General features: G+C 42.9%; 1 protein-coding gene across 1 annotated transcript in view; it reads left to right on the forward strand.

The window, feature by feature from the left end:
- The window catches only part of LOC110531035 (sodium channel protein type 4 subunit alpha), a 105121-nt gene that overhangs the window by 18518 nt on the left and 66603 nt on the right, over nucleotides 1–20000 (forward strand). The window contains exons 3-7 of the mRNA XM_036986589.1: nucleotides 2765–2854; nucleotides 4123–4251; nucleotides 8623–8714; nucleotides 10634–10876; nucleotides 11550–11613. Coding sequence (XP_036842484.1) covers nucleotides 2765–2854; nucleotides 4123–4251; nucleotides 8623–8714; nucleotides 10634–10876; nucleotides 11550–11613 — 618 coding nt within the window. The remainder of the gene's footprint in view (nucleotides 1–2764; nucleotides 2855–4122; nucleotides 4252–8622; nucleotides 8715–10633; nucleotides 10877–11549; nucleotides 11614–20000) is intronic.

The following is a 20000-nucleotide window of genomic DNA, read 5'->3' on the forward strand; positions in this document are numbered from 1 at the left end:
CTCTCTTTCTCTACTGAATCCATCCATCCTCTCGTTCTCTACTGAATCCATCCATCCTCTCGTTCTCCTCTCATTCTCTACTAAATCCATCCATCCTCTCTTTCTCTACAAAATCAATCCATCCTCTCGTTCTCTACTGAATCCATCCTCTCGTTCTCTGCTGAATCCATCCTCTCGTTCTCTACTAAATCCATCCATCCTCTCGTTCTACTCTCATTCTCTACTAAATCATCCATCCTCTCATTCTCTACTAAATCCATCCATCCTCTCCTTCTCTTCTAAATCCATCCATCCTCTCGTTCTCCTCTCATTCTCTACTAAATCATCCATCCTCTCATTCTCTACTAAATCCATCCATCCTCTCTTTCTCTACTAAATCCACCCATCCTCTCTTTCTCTACTGAATCCACCCATTCTCTCTTTCTCTAATACATCCATCCTCACTTTCTCTACTGAATCCACCCATCCTCTCTTTCTCTACTGATTCCGTCCATCCTCTCTTTCTATACTGAATCCGTCCATCCTCTCTTTCTCTACTGGATCCATCCATCCTCTCTTTCTCTACTGAATCCATCCATACTCTCTTTCTCTATTGCATACATCCATCCTCTCTTTCTGTACTGAATCCATCCATACCCTCTTTCTCTATTGAATTCATCCACCCTCTCTTTCTCTACTGAATCTATCCAACCTCTCTTCCTCTACTGAATCCATCCATCCTCTCTTTCTCTAATACATCCATCATCTCTTTCTCTACTGAATTCATCCACCCTCTCTTTCCCTACTGAATTCATCCACCCTCTCTTTCTCTATTGAATCCACCCATCCTCTATTTCTCTACTGAATCCACCCCATCCTCTCTTCCTCTACTGAACCCATCCTCTCGTTCTCTACTGAATCCATCCCATCTTCTCTTCCTCTACTGAACCCATCCTCTCATTCTCTACTGAATCAATCCATCCTCTCTTTCTCTAATCCATCCATCCTCTCTTTCTCTACTGAATTCATCCACCCTCTCTTTCTCTCCTGAATCCATCCATCCTTCTTTCTCTACTGAATCCATCCATCTTCTCTTTCTCTACTGATTCCATCAATCCTCTCTTTCTCTACTGAATCCATCCATCCTCTCTTTCTCTACTGAAATCATCCACCCCCTCTTTCTCTACTGAATCTATCCTCTCGTACTCTACTAAGTCCATCCATCCTCTCGTTCTCCTCTCGTTCCCTACTAAATCCATCCATCCTCTCGTTCTCTGCTAAATACATCCATCCTCTTATTCTCTACTAAATCCATCCATCCTCTCCTTCTCTTCTAAATCCATCCATCCTCTCGTTCTCCTCTCGTTCTCTACTAAATCCATCCATCCTCTCTTTCTCTACTAAATCAATCCATCCTCTCATTCTCTACTGAATCCATCCTCTCGTTTTCTGCTGAATCCATCCTCTCGTTCTCAACTGAATCCATCCTCTTGTTCTCTACTGAATCCATCCTCTTGTTCTCTGCTGAATCCATCCATCCTCTCGTTCTTATTGTGCTACAGTGTATATATATTCTGTTGTTCTGTACTATCTTATCGGGGTTTAAAAATCTATCCTTAACAATTGCAATGGTTCACACTTACTGTGTTAGCAAATGTGCTGTTAATGTCAAGATGTAGATCTATGTTTGTGGGTGAAATGCTAGATAACATCTTAATTTCCTTCTTATTTTTTTTAGTAAGAGTCCACTTTGTTAGAAATATTCACTACAGAATTCTGGAAACAAATCATAAAAGAGAGACATCTTAAGCCAGGTGTACACGACACGATTTAGCTGTCCCAAACAAGTTTTTGAGATCGGAGACAAAATCCCCATGTCGTTGCCTAGTCGAGGCACGCAGCCGTCACAGACACTCGTTTGATACGAGCGGGTCAGAGACTTCAATCTGAGGTTCTGTCTCTTTGAGCCGTCCTTGACATCCCGATATTTTCAAACATGTTTGATTTTTATCAGCCGAAAATCTGCAAGGCTCTTGTAGTGTGAGTTGTGCTACGACAGAGTTTTGAGAACGGTGATCGGCAATAGCCAATCAGAGTTCGCCAGAGAAGAAGCTTAGCGATATGATGTCGTTGTTTCACATCACCCAGAATGTGTAGACTCTCCAGCAGGAGCCATAACTAATACCAGCTAGCCAGTATGCATTTTTACTTTCATTAAAAGCAAAGGTGTCAAATTGTTATTCACAAGCAATGTTTGTTTTTTTGATATTTCAACTCTGTTTAACAAGTGTGAATGACTGACCGCAAAAGTTTAGTGGGCTACTTTGAGCCACAGCTCATTCTAGTTACGTTAACAATCTAATCACATCTTCACACCATTCTGATGTGATGTGACATCATTCTGATGTGATGTGACACCATTCTGATGTGATGTGACACCATTCTGATGTGATGTGACACCATTCTGATGTGATGTGACACCATTCTGATGTGATGTGACACCATTCTGATATGATGTGACACCATTCTGATGTCACATAATTTACTGGCAACACAAAACAACTACAGGAAAGACGATTGTTTTAATGTGAGAGACTCAGCTCAGATTTTAGGATGGTTTTTTTTGAAAGTCGTGTAGTGTACGCCCATGGTCATATTTCAAAGGATTATTTTCCATTGAAAGGACGTGTAGTTCCTTTCCTTTCGTGTAGAGCGAAGGTGTGGTAAGTACAGTATGTGATACATTTGACAAACATATGTGAATTTACTTTAACCTTTTCTTCACATTATTCAGCTTGTTCATCATGTGTACTATTCTGACCAACTGTTGCTTCATGGCCATGTCGGACCCTGCCCCTTGGACCAAGTACCTGGAGTGAGTAATACGTCTACACTTCCTCCCTCCTTAGTACACTTCTTTATGATGGTGAATACACTGTTTCCCCTGTGATAGGAACTTCCTCTGTTTCCTAATATTGAGCGTTGCCACGGTGTGTTGCTACAGTAACAGTAACGGTGTGTGAATCCTGATCGGCGAGTTACTGTATTTCAAATGTAAGTCGCCTACACATCAAGCACGTGACACGGTCGGCTCACTCACTGCACTTGGAATGTCACATGGGAATGAATTCTTGGCGTTGGTGTATAATGCCCCACACTTCGTCGCCAACGCTTTTCAATCAGGTTTTTGCTCATTAAATATCTTTCACAATTGGAATGTGATGAATGCTAAACTTCCAATTCCGTTACTGAACGTTTATAACCAGAGGTAAAACTAGCCTCTGACACAAAGTATTCTGGGAATGCATGACATGACACACACTCACCCTTGCTAGCTAACAATACCTTGCTTGTATACACCATATTCTTACATTCTGCTATTTTGGCATTTATATTTTCTTTCAACGGGTCTCTCTTCATTCCATGCTAAATGAGTTGAAACACTGTTATTTTATACCTTAGCGAATGATCTCTCTTCATTCCATGCTAAATGAGTTGAAACACTGTTATTTTATACCTTAGCGAATGATCTCTCTTCATTCCATGCTAAATGAGTTGAAACACTGTTATTTTATACCTTAGCGAATGATCTCTCTTCATTCCATGCTAAATGAGTTGAAACACTGTTATTTTATACCTTAGCGAATGATCTCTCTTCATTCCATGCTAAATGAGTTGAAACACTGTTATTTTATACCTTAGCGAATGATCTCTCTTCATTCCATGCTAAATGAGTTGAAACACTGTTATTTTATACCTTAGCGAATGATCTCTCTTCATTCCATGCTAAATGAGTTGAAACACTGTTATTTTATACCTTAGCGAATGATCTCTCTTCATTCCATGCTAAATGAGTTGAAACACTGTTATTTTATACCTTAGCGAATGATCTCTCTTCATTCCATGCTAAATGAGTTGAAACACTGTTATTTTATACCTTAGCGAATGATCTCTCTTCATTCCATGCTAAATGAGTTGAAACACTGTTATTTTATACCTTAGCGAATGATCTCTCTTCATTCCATGCTAAATGAGTTGAAACACTGTTATTTTATACCTTAACGAATGGATCTCTCTTCATTCCATCCAGTGCTATTGCCTAATACTGTGTCGTTTTTGAATCCACGAAATTATATTTTCCAGGTACACGTTCACCGGTATCTACACCTTTGAGTCCATGATAAAGATATTTGCGAGAGGATTCTGCGTCGGGCCGTTCACCTTCCTGAGAGACCCATGGAACTGGCTAGATTTTAGTGTAATCTCTATGGCGTGAGTACCACTCCTTTGGTCTGGTATTTGTACTCCTTCACCCCTAGCCACGTCCTGTTCAATTGCTAGGTATTTGCCATCCAGGGGCTTTTGATACATCCCAGAGAGAGAGAGAGAGAGAGAGAGAGAGAGAGAGAGAGAGAGTGAGAGAGAGAGAGAGAGCTAGAGAGAGAGAGAGAGAGAGAGAGAGAGAGAGAGAGAGAGAGAGAGAGAGAGAGAGAGAGAGAGAGAGAGAGAGAGAGAGAGAGAGAGAGAGAGAGATGTGGATTTAATATTCATTATTTAAAATGAAAACATCACTTGACTTTGGGGGACTTACCGGGTACTTAAAGGGTTGCATTGTGAATGGACTTCTGAGAGTGAACTAAACAATGTCAGAGAGGATAATGGAGGATGGTCTAGAAACCTGTCCGTGGTGATACAGCTAGAGAGGATACAGCTAGAGAGGAAACAGCTTTGGAGGATACAGCTATAGAGGATACAACTAGAGAGGATACAGCTAGAAAGGATATAGCTATAGAGGATACAGCTATAGAGGATACAGCTGGAGAGGATACAGCTATAGAGGATACAGCTATAGAGGAAACAGCTAGAGAGGATACAGCTATAGAGGATACAGCTATAGAGGAAACAGCTATTGAGGAGAGAGAGAGAGATCCAGAGAGAGTCTCTAACGGCAACAGTGCCTAGGGACCATTACTATAGGAGTTTTAAGCACCTTTATCCCCACACGCAATATCACATCCCATCACATGATACACACATAAGGTCGCATTGATATGACAATAACAAGGTTGTGAGATTACATCTGACTCCTCCTCCATAGTTTATACATCCTGAATATGTTAGGACCTGCTTGGGTAATGAAACAACTCTTTCAGTACACTGGACCAGGGCAGAACACCATAAGGCTGCTCAACCGTTTAGGGCTTTAGGCTATATATAGGAGAGAGACAGAGAGAGAGGACACAGCTAGGGCCATGTTCACTAAGCCTCAGCTCTCTAAATGATGCTCAGTTACAGTGATGCACCTGTTCCTCACCACTTAAACAGGAAGGAAAAATTACACAGGTAACAATACTGAGAAAATATGGTCCTTAGACATCATCATCATCACTACCATCATCATCATGACCATCACCATCATCACTACCATCACCATCATCACTATCATCATCACCATCACTATCATCACCATCATGACCATCAACATCATCACTACCATCATCATCATCATCATCATCACTACCATCACCATCATCACTACCATCACCATCATGACCATCAACATCATCACTACCATCATTATCATCATCATCACTACCATCAACATCATCACTACCAGCAACATCATCATCCTCATCACCATCATCACTACCATCACCATCATCACTACCATCATCATCCTCATCACCATCATCACTACCATCATCACCATCATCACTACCTACACCATCATCACTACCATCATCCCCACCACCATCATATCTACCATCACCATCATCACGATCATCACTACCACCATCATCACTACCATCACCATCATCACTACCATCACCATCATAACTACCATCACCACCATCACGATCATCACTACCACCATCATCACTACCATCACCATCATCACTACCATCACCATCATCACTACCATCATCACCATCATCACTACCATCATCATCATCATCACTACCATCACCATCATCACTACCATCATCATCCTCATCACCATCATCACTACCATTACCATCATCACTACCATCATCATCACCTTCATCACTACCATCATCATCACCACCATCACTACCATCATCAACACCATCATCATCATCACTACCATCATCATCATCACTACCATCATCATCACCATCACTACCACCATCATCGTCATCTCTACGATCATCACTACCATTACCATCACCATCATAATCACCATCATCACTACCATCATCATCATCACTACCATCACCATCATCACTACCATCATCATCCTCATCACCATCATCACTACCATTACCATCATCACTACCATCATCATCACCTTCATCACTACCATCATCATCACCACCATCACTACCATCATCAACACCATCATCATCATCACTACCATCATCATCATCACTACCATCATCATCACCATCACTACCACCATCATCGTCATCTCTACGATCATCACTACCATTACCATCACCATCATAATCACCATCATCACTACCATCATCATCATCACTACCATCACCATCATCACTACCATCATCATCACCATCATCATCATTATCACTACCATCATCACCACCATCATCATCATTATCACTACCATCATCATCACCATCATCATCATTATCACTACCATCATTATCACCATCATCACTACCATCATCATCATCATCACTACCATCAATACTACCATCACCATCATCATCACCATCATCATCACTACATTCATCATCATCATCACCATCATCACTACCATCATCATTATCACTACCATCATCACCACCATCATCATCATTATCACTACCATCATCATCACCATCATCATCATTATCACTACCATCATTATCACCATCATCACTACCATCATCATCATCATCACTACCATCATCACTACCATCACCATCATCATCACCATCATCATCATCACTACATTCATCATCATCATCACCATCATCATCATCACTACCATCATCACTACCATCACCATCACATCACTGTCATCATCACAATCATCACTACCATCATCATCACTACCATCATCATCATCACCATCCTCACTACCACAGGGATGCACCTGTTCCTCACCACTTAGAATAAATAAACAGGAAGGAAAAATTACACAGGTAACAGTACTGAGAAAACATGGTCCTTAGACATCATCATCATCACTACCATAATCATCATCACCATCACTATCATCACTACCATCCTCACTATCATAATCACCATCACCATCATCACTACCATCATCATCATCACTACCATCACTATCATCACCACATCATCATCACTACCATCATCATCACTACCATCATCATCATCATTATCACCATCACCATCATCACTACCATTACCATCACCATCATCACTACCATCACCATCATCATTACCATCACCATCATCACTACCATCATCACTACCATCATCATCATCACATCACCATCATCACTACCATCACCATCATAACTACCATCATCATCACCACCATCATCACTACCATCATCATCACTACCATCATCACTACCATCATCATCATCACCATCATCAACACCATCACTACCATAATCATCATCAACACCATTACCTTCATCACTACCATCATCACCATCATCATCAACACCATCACCATCATTACAACCATCACCATCATCACAACCATCACCATGATCACTACCATCATCATCATCACTACCATCACCATCACCACATCATCACTACCATCATCATCATCCCCATCATCATCACCATCATCATCAACACCATCACGATCATCACTACCATCATCACTACCATCACCATCACCATCATCACTATCATCACTACCATCATCACCATCATCACCATCACCATTATCACTACCATCATCATCACCATCATTATCAACACCATCACCATCATCACAACCGTCACAATCATCACTACCATCATCATCACTAGCATCATCATCATCACTACCATCACTACCATCATCACCATCATCACTTACATCATCACCATCATCGTTACCATCATCATCACCATCATTATCACTATCCCCACTACCATCACCTTCATCATCACTACCAACATCATAACCATCATCATCACCATCATCACTACCATCATCATTGTCACTATCATCATCGTCACTATCATCACTCCCATCATCATCCTCACCATCATCACTACCATCACTACCATCATCATCGTCACTATCATCATCACTATCATCATCATCCCCATCTCTACCATCACTATCATCATCACCACTGTCATCATCACCATCATCATCACCATCATCATATTGACGCAAAGTGCCTTGTATTGTAGAAGGAAAATGTACCCAAAAAACGGGTCAGCCCAGCTGGAACAAGAAGGGAATCAGGCGCTCGACTGAGGGACTTGATAACACCCAAAACGTTTCTTATCCTAGGATTCCTGAAGTGTTTTTTTGTTTGTTTGTTGTACTGTAGTTGACCACCTACAAGCCAACTGAGTAGAGATGAGTTTCTTGATCAAGTCACAGCGATCATTGAAGGGCAATGCTGCACGTGTCCATTTCTCTTCTGTCTTTAAAACCCCCGTTCTGTCCACTCTGAATCAGTCTGATATCTGTTTAGCCAGCCGGTGCTGCGTTTATGGGACAGCATTGCCCTCATGTCTTTCATCATGTTGCAGATATCTCACGGAGTTTGTGGATCTGGGAAACGTGTCTGCGTTGAGAACATTCAGGGTCCTCCGAGCGCTGAAAACCATCTCTGTCATTCCAGGTGAGAGAAACTATTTTATTATGTTCTGTCTGGGGACATTGCACTGTCAGGCTAGCTGATAGGTGTGAAGCCTTGCATGACATTGTACTGTAATGCTAGCTGATAGGTGTGAAGCCTTGCAGGACATTGTACTGTAAGGCTAGCTGATAGGTGTGAAGCCTTGCAGGACATTGTACTGTAATGCTAGCTGATAGGTGTGAAGCATTGCAGGACATTGTACTGTAATGCTAGCTGATAGGTGTGAAGCCTTGCAGGACATTGCACTGTAAGGCTAGCTGATAGGTGTGAAGCCTTGCAGGACATTGTACTGTAATGCTAGCTGATAGTTGTGAAGCCTTGCAGGACATTGTACTGTAATGCTAGCTGATAGGTGTGAAGCCTTGCAGGACATTGCACTGTAATGCTAGCTGATAGGTGTGAAGCCTCGCAGGACATTGCACTGTAATGCTAGCTGATAGGTATGAAGTCTTGCAGGACATTGTACTGTAATGCTAGCTGATAGGTGTGAAGCCTTGCAGGACATTGTACTGTAATGCTAGCTGATAGGTGTGAAGCCTTGCAGGACATTGTACTGTAATGCTAGCTGATAGGTGTGAAGCCTTGCAGGACATTGTACTGTAATGCTAGCTGATAGGTGTGAAGCCTTGCAGGACATTGTACTGTAATGCTAGCTGATAGGTGTGAAGCCTTGCAGGACATTGTACTGTAATGCTAGCTGATAGGTGTGAAGCCTTGCAGGACATTGTACTGTAATGCTAGCTGATAGGTGTGAAGCCTTGCAGGACATTGTACTGTAATGCTAGCTGATAGGTATGAAGCCTTGCAGGACATTGTACTGTAATGCTAGCTGATAGGTGTGAAGCCTTGCAGGACATTGTACTGTAATGCTAGTTGATAGGTGTGAAGCCTTGCAGGACATTGTACTGTAATGCTAGCTGATAGGTGTGAAGCCTTGCAGGACATTGTACTGTAAGGCTAGCTGATAGGTGTGAAGCCTTGCAGGACATTGTACTGTAATGCTAGCTGATAGGTGTGAAGCCTTGCAGGACATTGTACTGTAATGCTAGCTGATAGGTGTGAAGCCTTGCATGACATTGTACTGTAATGCTAGCTGATAGGTGTGAAGCCTTGCAGGACATTGTACTGTAAGGCTAGCTGATAGGTGTGAAGCCTTGCAGGACATTGTACTGTAATGCTAGCTGATAGGTGTGAAGCCTTGCAGGACATTGTACTGTAAGGCTAGCTGATAGGTGTGAAGCCTTGCAGGACATTGTACTGTAATGCTAGCTGATAGGTGTGAAGCCTTGCAGGACATTATACTGTAATGCTAGCTGATAGGTGTGAAGCCTTGCAGGACATTGTACTGTAATGCTAGCTGATAGGTGTGAAGCCTTGCAGGACATTGCACTGTAAGGCTAGCTGATAGGTGTGAAGCCTTGCAGGACATTGTACTGTAATGCTAGCTGATAGGTGTGAAGCCTTGCAGGACATTGTACTGTAATGCTAGCTGATAGGTGTGAAGCCTTGCATGACATTGTACTGTAATGCTAGCTGATAGGTGTGAAGCCTTGCAGGACATTGTACTGTAATGCTAGCTGATAGGTGTGAAGCCTTGCAGGACATTGTACTGGAATGCTAGCTGATAGGTGTGAAGCCTTGCAGGACATTGTACTGTAATGCTAGCTGATAGGTGTGAAGCCTTGCAGGACATTGTAAAGCTGATAAATATAACCTGTAGGTCAAAGACCATCACAGGACAATCTCTAACTCATCTCTTGTCTACTGGAAATCTAAGACAATAGTGGGGCCCATGTCTAACCTGTCTCTGTCTCCCCCAGGCCTGAAGACCATGGTAGGGACACTGTTTAACTGTCAAGTCTATTGGGGACATTGTATAATCTATTGTGTGTCTCCCTCAGGCCTAAAGACCATCGTTGGTGCTCTGATCCAGTCAGTGAAGAAGCTTGCGGACGTGATGATCCTGACTGTGTTCTGCCTGAGCGTGTTCGCCCTCATCGGCCTGCAGCTCTTCATGGGCATCCTGCGGCAGAAGTGCGTCCGTAGCGCGGCACACTGCGTCAACTCCTCATACAACGTCAACGACACCTTCACCTGCAACAACAGGACCTGGAGCTCCATGAATGACTTCGTCACCAATGAAGGTTTTTTTGGGGGGGGGGTCATGTCCTTTCGGTCTGTTCTGCGCTGTAGGCACGGCCAGTTTGGAAGCCTTTGTTAAGGCCAATACGAGTGCAAGGGATATGACACACTAAATATGAATTGGTATGCTGCAATATAAAATTACACTCAGTACTGTAATTGGTCAGTTGGTAGAGGATGGTGCTTGCAAAGCCAGAATTGTGGGTTCAATTCCCGGAGTCATATGTCTTCTGCATTTAACCCAACACTCTTAGACTGTAAGTTGCTTTAGATAAAATCGTCTGCTAAATGGCCTGTATAAGGTAGGCGGGCGGGTGCACAGTGATGATGGGTCAAAGCTGTAGTGTGTATTACTGGGGCGGCAGGTAGCCTAGTGGTTGGAGCGTTGGGCCAGTAACTCAAAAGGTTGCTAGTTCAAAATCCCCGTGCTGACATGGTAAAAATCTGTAATTCTTCCCCTGAACAAGGCAGTGAGCCCACTGTAAATAAGATTTATTTTTTCTTAACTGACTTGCTTAGTTAAATAAAGGTTAAATTAAAATAAAATTACTGGAATGACCAGCTCAGGAACTATCAATCGGTTGGACCATTTAAAGCACGCCTCAAGACTGTATTGTTTTTATTACCTTAATTGTATGCATTGTGTATAAATCATGTTCCTAATCTGCTTTTCAGATAATTTCTACAAAGTTGAAGGAGCAAAGGATGCCTTAATTTGTGGATATGGACAAGATGCAGGGTAAGTCAGCTGCTGTACTGGCTATTGCATAATGTTGTTCTTCTACATAACACCTGCTTGTGAATAGTGAACTGCTAGTGAGGGTAAAGCATAGTGAACTGTTAGTGAGGGTAAAGCATAGTGAACTGTTAGTGAGGGTAAAGCACAGTGAACTGTTAGTGAGGGTAAAGCACAGTGAACTGTTAGTGAGGGTAAAGCATAGTGAACTGTTAGTGAGGGTAAAGCATGGTGAACTGTTAGTGAGGGTAAAGCACAGTGAACTGTTAGTGAGGGTAAAGCATGGTGAACTGTTAGTGAGGGTAAAGCACAGTGAACTGTTAGTGAGGGTAAAGCATAGTGAACTGTTAGTGAGGGTAAAGCATAGTGAACTGTTAGTGAGGGTAAAGCATAGTGAACTGTTAGTGAGGGTAAAGCATAGTGAACTGTTAGTGAGGGTAAAGCATAGTGAACTGTTAGTGAGGGTAAAGCTGTTAGTGAGGGTAAAGCATGGTGAACTGTTAGTGAGGGTAAAGCACAGTGAACTGTTAGTGAGGGTAAAGCATGGTGAACTGTTAGTGAGGGTAAAGCACAGTGAACTGTTAGTGAGGGTAAAGCACACTGAACTGTTAGTGAGGGTAAAGCATAGTGAACTGTTAGTGAGGGTAAAGCATAGTGAACTGTTAGTGAGGGTAAAGCATAGTGAACTGCTAGTGAGGGTAAAGCACAGTGAACTGTTAGTGAGGGTAAAGCATAGTGAACTGTTAGTGAGGGTAAAGCACAGTGAACTGTTAGTGAGGGTAAAGCACAGTGGACTGTTAGTGAGGGTAAAGCACAGTGAACTGTTAGTGAGGGTAAAGCATAGTGAACTGCTAGTGAGAGTAAAGCACAGTGAACTGTTAGTGAGGGTAAAGCATAGTGAACTGTTAGTGAGGGTAAAGCACAGTGAACTGTTAGTGAGGGTAAAGCACAGTGGACTGTTAGTGAGGGTAAAGCATAGTGAACTGTTAGTGAGGGTAAAGCTGTTAGTGAGGGTAAAGCATAATGAACTGTTAGTGAGGGTAAAGCTGTTAGTGAGGGTAAAGCATAGTGAACTGTTAGTGAGGGTAAAGCACAGTGAACTGTTAGTGAGGGTAAAGCACAGTGAACTGTTAGTGAGGGTAAAGCATAGTGAACTGTTATTACGTGGAAATGTAGCTTGGAACTGAGCGCTGCCTCAGCATATGAAATAGTGTGCGATTTCTGTAACGTTAAAAATAAATCTAACACAGTGGTTGCATAAAGAAGCAGTGTATCTTTCTAACTATATGTAGAACATGTATATTTAGCCAAAGTTTATGATGTCTATTTACGTTATCTTGCCGAGCTACCTAGGTTTCCTGCGGGCATTTTTGAGTAATTTCTGAACATGAGTACACTGTAAATGGACATTTATGGATATATATGGCATATTATTGAAAAAAAAAAAATGTACTGTGTAACATGTCCTATCACTGTCATCTGATGAAGATTTTCAAAAGGTTAGTGAGCGATTTATTTTTTAATCCTGCTTTTATAATTTTATATTTTCTGGGACAAAATGGCTGCCGCTTGTCTTTGTTTCGGTGGTGGTCTAATATAAATGTGTGGTGTGTTTTCGCCGTAAAACATTTTAAAAATCTGACATGCTGGGTAGATGAACAAGGTGTTTATCTTTCATTTGAGCTATTGGACTTGTTAATGTGTGGAGGTTAAATATTTTTAAGAATATTTTTGCGTTCCATGCGCCACCGTTTGAGCTGAACGGGGGGGAGGGTGTTCCTCCAGAGGAACTCCTGGCATCAACAGGGTAAAGCATAGTGAACTCTTAGTGAGGGTAAAGCATAGTGAACTGTTAGTGAGGGTAAAGCATAGTGCACTGTTAGTGAGGGTAAAGCACAGTGAACTGTTAGTGAGGGTAAAGCACAGTGGACTGTTAGTGAGGGTAAAGCATAGTGAACTGTTAGTGAGGGTAAAGCACAGTGAACTGTTAGTGAGGGTAAAGCACAGTGGACTGTTAGTGAGGGTAAAGCATAGTGAACTGTTAGTGAGGGTAAAGCATAGTGAACTGCTAGTGAGGGTAAAGCACAGTGAACTGTTAGTGATGGTAAAGCATGGTGAACTGTTAGTGAGGGTAAAGCATAGTGAACTGTTAGTGAGGGTAAAGCACAGTGAACTGTTAGTGATGGTAAAGCATGGTGAACTGTTAGTGAGGGTAAAGCACAGTGAACTGTTAGTGAGGGTAAAGCTGTTAGTGAGGGTAAAGCATAATGAACTGTTAGTGAGGGTAAAGCTGTTAGTGAGGGTAAAGCATAGTGAACTGTTAGTGAGGGTAAAGCACAGTGAACTGTTAGTGAGGGTAAAGCACAGTGAACTGTTAGTGAGGGTAAAGCATAGTGAACTGTTAGTGAGGGTAAAGCATAGTGAACTGTTAGTGAGGGTAAAGCACAGTGAACTGTTAGTGAGGGTAAAGCATAGTGAACTGTTAGTGAGGGTAAAGCACAGTGAACTGTTAGTGAGGGTAAAGCACAGTGAACTGTTAGTGAGGGTAAAGCACAGTGGACTGTTAGTGAGGGTAAAGCATAGTGAACTGTTAGTGACGGTAAAGCACAGTGAACTGTTAGTGAGGGTAAAGCATAGTGAACTGTTCGTGAGGGTAAAGCATAGTGAACTGTTAGTGAGGGTAAAGCATAGTGAACTGTTAGTGAGGGTAAACCATAGTGAACTGTTAGTGAGGGTAAAGCTGTTAGTGAGGGTAAAGCACAGTGAACTGTTAGTGAGGGTAAAGCACAGTGGACTGTTAGTGAGGGTAAAGTTGTTAGTGAGGGTAAAGCACAGTGAACTGTTAGTGAGGGTAAAGCACAGTGGACTGTTAGTGAGGGTAAAGCATAGTGAACTGTTAGTGAGGGTAAAGCACAGTGAACTGTTAGTGAGGGTAAAGCACAGTGAACTGTTAGTGAGGGTAAAGCATAGTGAACTGTTAGTGAGGGTAAAGCACAGTGATCTGTTAGTGAGGGTAAAGCATAGTGAACTGTTAGTGAGGGTAAAGCATAGTGAACTGTTAGTGAGGGTAAAGCACAGTGAACTGTTAGTGAGGGTAAAGCACAGTGAACTGTTAGTGAGGGTAAAGCTGTTAGTGAGGGTAAAGCATAGTGAACTGTTAGTGAGGGTACAGCACAGTGGACTGTTAGTGAGGGTAAAGCATAGTGAACTGTTAGTGAGGGTAAAGCATAGTGAACTGTTAGTGAGGGTAAAGCACAGTGAACTGTTAGTGAGGGTAAAGCACAGTGAACTGTTAGTGAGGGTAAAGCACAGTGAACTGTTAGTGAGGGTAAAGCACAGTGAACTGTTAGTGAGGGTAAAGCTGTTAGTGAGGGTAAAGCATAGTGAACTGTTAGTGAGGGTAAAGCACAGTGAACTGTTAGTGAGGGTAAAGCATAGTGAACTGTTAGTGAGGGTAAAGCATAGTGAACTGCTAGTGATGGTAAAGCACAGTGAACTGTTAGTGAGGGTAAAGCATAGTGAACTGTTAGTGAGGGTAAAGCACAGTGAACTGTTAGTGAGGGTAAAGCATAGTGAACTGTTAGTGAGGGTAGAGCACAGTGAACTGTTAGTGAGGGTAAAGCATAGTGAACTGTTAGTGAGGGTAAAGCACAGTGAACTGTTAGTGAGGGTAAAGCTGTTAGTGAGGGTAAAGCATGGTGAACTGTTAGTGAGGGTAAAGCACAGTGAACTGTTAGTGAGGGTAAAGCTGTTAGTGAGGGTAAAGCATGGTGAACTGTTAGTGAGGGTAAAGCACAGTGAACTGTTAGTGAGGGTAAAGCATAGTGAACTGTTAGTGAGGGTAAAGCATAGTGAACTGTTAGTGAGGGTAAAGCGTGATGGGCAGCAAACAATTATATGTACTACACTTGTCCAGACAGGACAAAGCTAGAGCTCCTCCCAAGCCATATTCAAATGCATAGTGTCAGGGCCTTAGCCTTAGCCCCTAGCATGTCAGGGTATAGCCCCTAGCATGTCAGGGTATAGCCCCTAGCATTACAGGTTATAGCCCCTAGCATGTCAGGTTATAGCTCCTAGCATGTCAGGGTATAGCCCCTAGCATGTCAGGGTATAGTCCCTAGCATGTCAGGTTATAGCCCCTAGCATGTCAGGTTATAGCACCTAGCATGTCAGGGTATAGCCCCTAGCATGTCAGGGTATAGCCCCCTAGCATGTCAGGTTATAGCACCTAGCATGTCAGGTTATAGCCCCTAGCATGTCAGGTTATAGCACCTAGCATGTCAGGTTATAGCCCCTAGCATGTCAGGTTATACTACCTAGCATGACAGGGTATAGCCTTAGCCCCTAGCCCCTAGCATGTCAGGGTATAGCCCCCTAGCATGTCAGGTTACAGCCCCTAGCATGTCAGGTTATAGCACCGAGCATGTCAGATTATAGCACCTAGCATGTCAGGGTATAGCCCCTAGCATGTCCGGTTATATCCCCTAGCATGTCAGGTTATAGCCCCTAGCATGTCAGGTTATAGCACCTAGCATGTCAGATTATAGCACCTAGCATGTCAGGGTATAGCCCCTAGCATGTCAGGTTATAGCCCCTAGCATGTCAGGTTATAGCCCCTAGCATGTCAGGTTATAGCTCCTAGCATGTCAGGGTATAGCCCCTAGCATGTCAGGGTATAGTCCCTAGCATGTCAGGTTATAGCCCCTAGCATGTCAGGTTATAGCCCCTAGCATGTCAGGTTATAGCACCTAGCATGTCAGGTTATAGCCCCTAGCATGTCAGGTTATAGCACCTAGCATGTCAGGTTATAGCCCCTAGCATGTCAGGTTATACTACCTAGCATGACAGGGTATAGCCTTAGCCCCTAGCCCCTAGCATGTCAGGGTATAGCCCCCTAGCATGTCAGGTTATAGCCCCTAGCATGTCAGGTTATAGCACCGAGCATGTCAGATTATAGCACCTAGCATGTCAGGGTATAGCCCCTAGCATGTCCGGTTATATCCCCTAGCATGTCAGGTTATAGCCCCTAGCATGTCAGGTTATAGCACCTAGCATGTCAGATTATAGCACCTAGCATGTCAGGGTATAGCCCCTAGCATGTCAGGTTATAGCCCCTAGCATGTCAGGTTATAGCCCCTAGCATGTCAGGTTATAGCTCCTAGCATGTCAGGGTATAGCCCCTAGCATGTCAGGGTATAGTCCCTAGCATGTCAGGTTATAGCCCCTAGCATGTCAGGTTATAGCCCCTAGCATGTCAGGTTATAGCACCTAGCATGTCAGGTTATAGCCCCTAGCATGTCAGGTTATAGCACCTAGCATGTCAGGGTATAGCACCTAGCATGTCAGATTATAGCTCCTAGCATGTCAGGGTATAGCCCCTAGTATGTCAGATTATAGCACCTAGCATGTCAGGGCCCCTAGCAGCCCTGTCTTGTCAGGGACTGTTGAACAGAAGATTACGTCGTGATAAATCACTAGCTCTTTTATGGGTACAACCTTCTAAGTGTGGACTGTTGAGCAGCCTACCCTGCCTGCCCTCCCAGCTGGGGTAGGGGGAGGAACTGGGGGTTGGAGGGTGTATCCTTTTACGATGTAATAATTTTAAAAGATCAATGACGCTGTCGTGTCTTTGGCTATGCCGGATTAAGTGATATGACATGCTATTCTATACAATTATTTATCCGTAATTAATATTACCTGATTGAGCTAATCATGTAAATATAATTAACTAGAGTCGGGGCACCACAAAATAATATTTATAGAGCTGTTATCTTCCGAATAAACTCTTAAACACCTAGTAATATTTGACATCAATAGCAGTCAATATTAATCGTCACCTTAATTCAGTCTCATCTGAAAGTTGTAAATCTGCACAAACCCTGGCTAACAAGTTGAATCAGCAATACAAAATTGGGTTTAGTTATTTATTTACTAAATACCTAACTAATTACACAATTACATATACACAGAATGAATCATAACTTGATTACAAATTACGTCATAAAGGAAAACGTCCCTAGCGGGCGGAACAGATATGACAGCTTGTTACACAAAAGAAAAGGGGCTGGGTTTGAGTGAAAGAGCGGGAAGACTGAGGAACAAAGGGAAGAAGCTGTGCTATCGTAAATACAGTATTTTATGCATTCTAAATACCGCCCATTTGGAAAAGGAAAATGCAATAAATATTTACTCTGAGCTGCGCTTCGGTTGGTTGGTGGTTGATGGAAGGCCGAGTTGCCCAACCGAGTCCTTTGAAGAATGTCTCTGGTGGTCAATTGGATACGTTGTAGTAACGTTGTTGTGTGATAGATGGGATACTCTGTCTGTTCCTTCCTAACCCTCGTTTGCATCTGCTGTTACTAACTCAACGGCTAGGAGGTATCACTTCTGTAGTGAATAAGAGTTCAATGTTCATACCATTCGCAACCAAAGCTCACGCTGATGTTGGCTTCGTTCTGTAGTTATTATCTGAACCATTTTGACATTGGACCGTCATCCCCACATCCTCGGAACAGGAGGTTATATTGTCGTCAAGGCTTTATATAGGAAGGGAGAGGAGCGCGTGTTTGAAAAGTTTTATAGCCCATGTCCCTTCACAGGGGCGGGCCACTGATTGAGCAGAGCCCTACCTTATGAAAACCCAAATCTCACATTTTAGAAGCTAAAATCACATTTCATTCCATCACGAATAATTTCATATTCAAACATTTAAATTGAACAACAATTCCATGCGAATCCGAAAACTCTGATGTGTAGACTTTCCACTGTAGAGTTTGTCATCTTATCATTGATGAGAATGTCTCAGATGACAACCGAACTGACATCATATTCATTAAGTACCACCATATGTTCAATTGGTCGGATTACCAGAATATAGTTCATTTCCCCCCACCTACTGATGTTCCCAGAATCTCTATGTTAACCAAGGGGTTTTGCAAATGTAACATCAGGAGGGTAGAGAGAGGAAAAAGGGGGAAAGAGGTATTTATGACTGTCATAAACCTATCCCCCAGGCCAACGTCATGACAACGCCATTAGGTCAACTAGACAGACCACTTCTGCTAATTCTCTATACCAAGTCATACAGTACCGTATGCCACCGTAACGTTCTACACACTGCATTACTGTCTCTGGGGTTTGTTATAGAACACTCTCTGAACTGAAAGTCCGGTAGTGTAAAAAGTATGGTAGCTGGACTGCAGAAACCCATACGACTGTATAGGTCTACCTCCTTCTGCAGAAACCCATACTACTGTATAGGTCTACCTCCTTCTGCAGAAACCCATACTACTGTATAGGTCTACCCCCTTCTGCAGAAACCCTACTCACACTACTGTATAGGACTATCTCCTTCTGCAGAAACCCTACTCACACTACTGTATAGGACTATCTCCTTCTGCAGAAACCCATACGACTGTATAGGTCTACCTCCTTCTGCAGAAACCCATACTACTGTATAGGTCTACCTCCTTCTGCAGAAACCCATACTACTGTATAGGTCTACCCCCTTCTGCAGAAACCCTACTCACACTACTGTATAGGACTATCTCCTTCTGCAGAAACCCTACTCACACTACTGTATAGGTCTACCTCCTTCTGCAGAAACCCTACTCACACTACTGTATAGGACTATCTCCTTCTGCAGAAACCCTACTCACACTATTGTATAGGTCTACCTCCTTCTGCAGAAACCCTACTCACGCTACTCAAATCAAATCAAATCAAATTTATTTATATAGCCCTTCGTACATCAGCTGATATCTCAAAGTGCTGTACAGAAACCCAGCCTAAAACCCCAAACAGCAAGCAATGCAGGTGTAGAAGCACCTGTATAGGTCTACCTCCTTCTGCAGAAACCCTACTCACACTACTGTATAGGACTATCTCCTTCTGCAGAAACCCTACTCACACTACTGTATAGGTCTACCTCCTTCTGCAGAAACCCTACTCACACTACTGTATAGGACTATCTCCTTCTGCAGAAACCCTGTTCCTGTTCTGTCAGGTTAGATGGGTCCTGTTCTGTCAGGTTAGATGGGTTCTGTTCTGTCAGGTTAGATGGTCCCTGTTCTGTCAGGTTAGATGGGTCCTGTTCTGTCAGGTTAGATGGTCCCTGTTCTGTCAGGTTAGATGGTCCCTGTTCTGTCAGGTTAGATGGGACCTATTCTGTCAGGTTAGATGGGTCCTGTTCTGTCAGGTTAGATGGTCCCTGTTCTGTCAGGTTAGATGGTCCCTGTTCTGTCAGGTTAGATGGTCCCTGTTCTGTCAGGTTAGATGGTCCCTGTTCTGTCAGGTTAGATGGGTCCTGTTCTGTCAGGTTAGATGGGTCCTGTTCTGTCAGGTTAGATGGGTCCTGTTCTGTCAGGTTAGATGGGTCCTGTTCTGTCAGG

This window comes from Oncorhynchus mykiss, chromosome 8, assembly GCF_013265735.2.
Source record: "Oncorhynchus mykiss isolate Arlee chromosome 8, USDA_OmykA_1.1, whole genome shotgun sequence".
Lineage (NCBI taxonomy): Eukaryota > Metazoa > Chordata > Actinopteri > Salmoniformes > Salmonidae > Oncorhynchus > Oncorhynchus mykiss.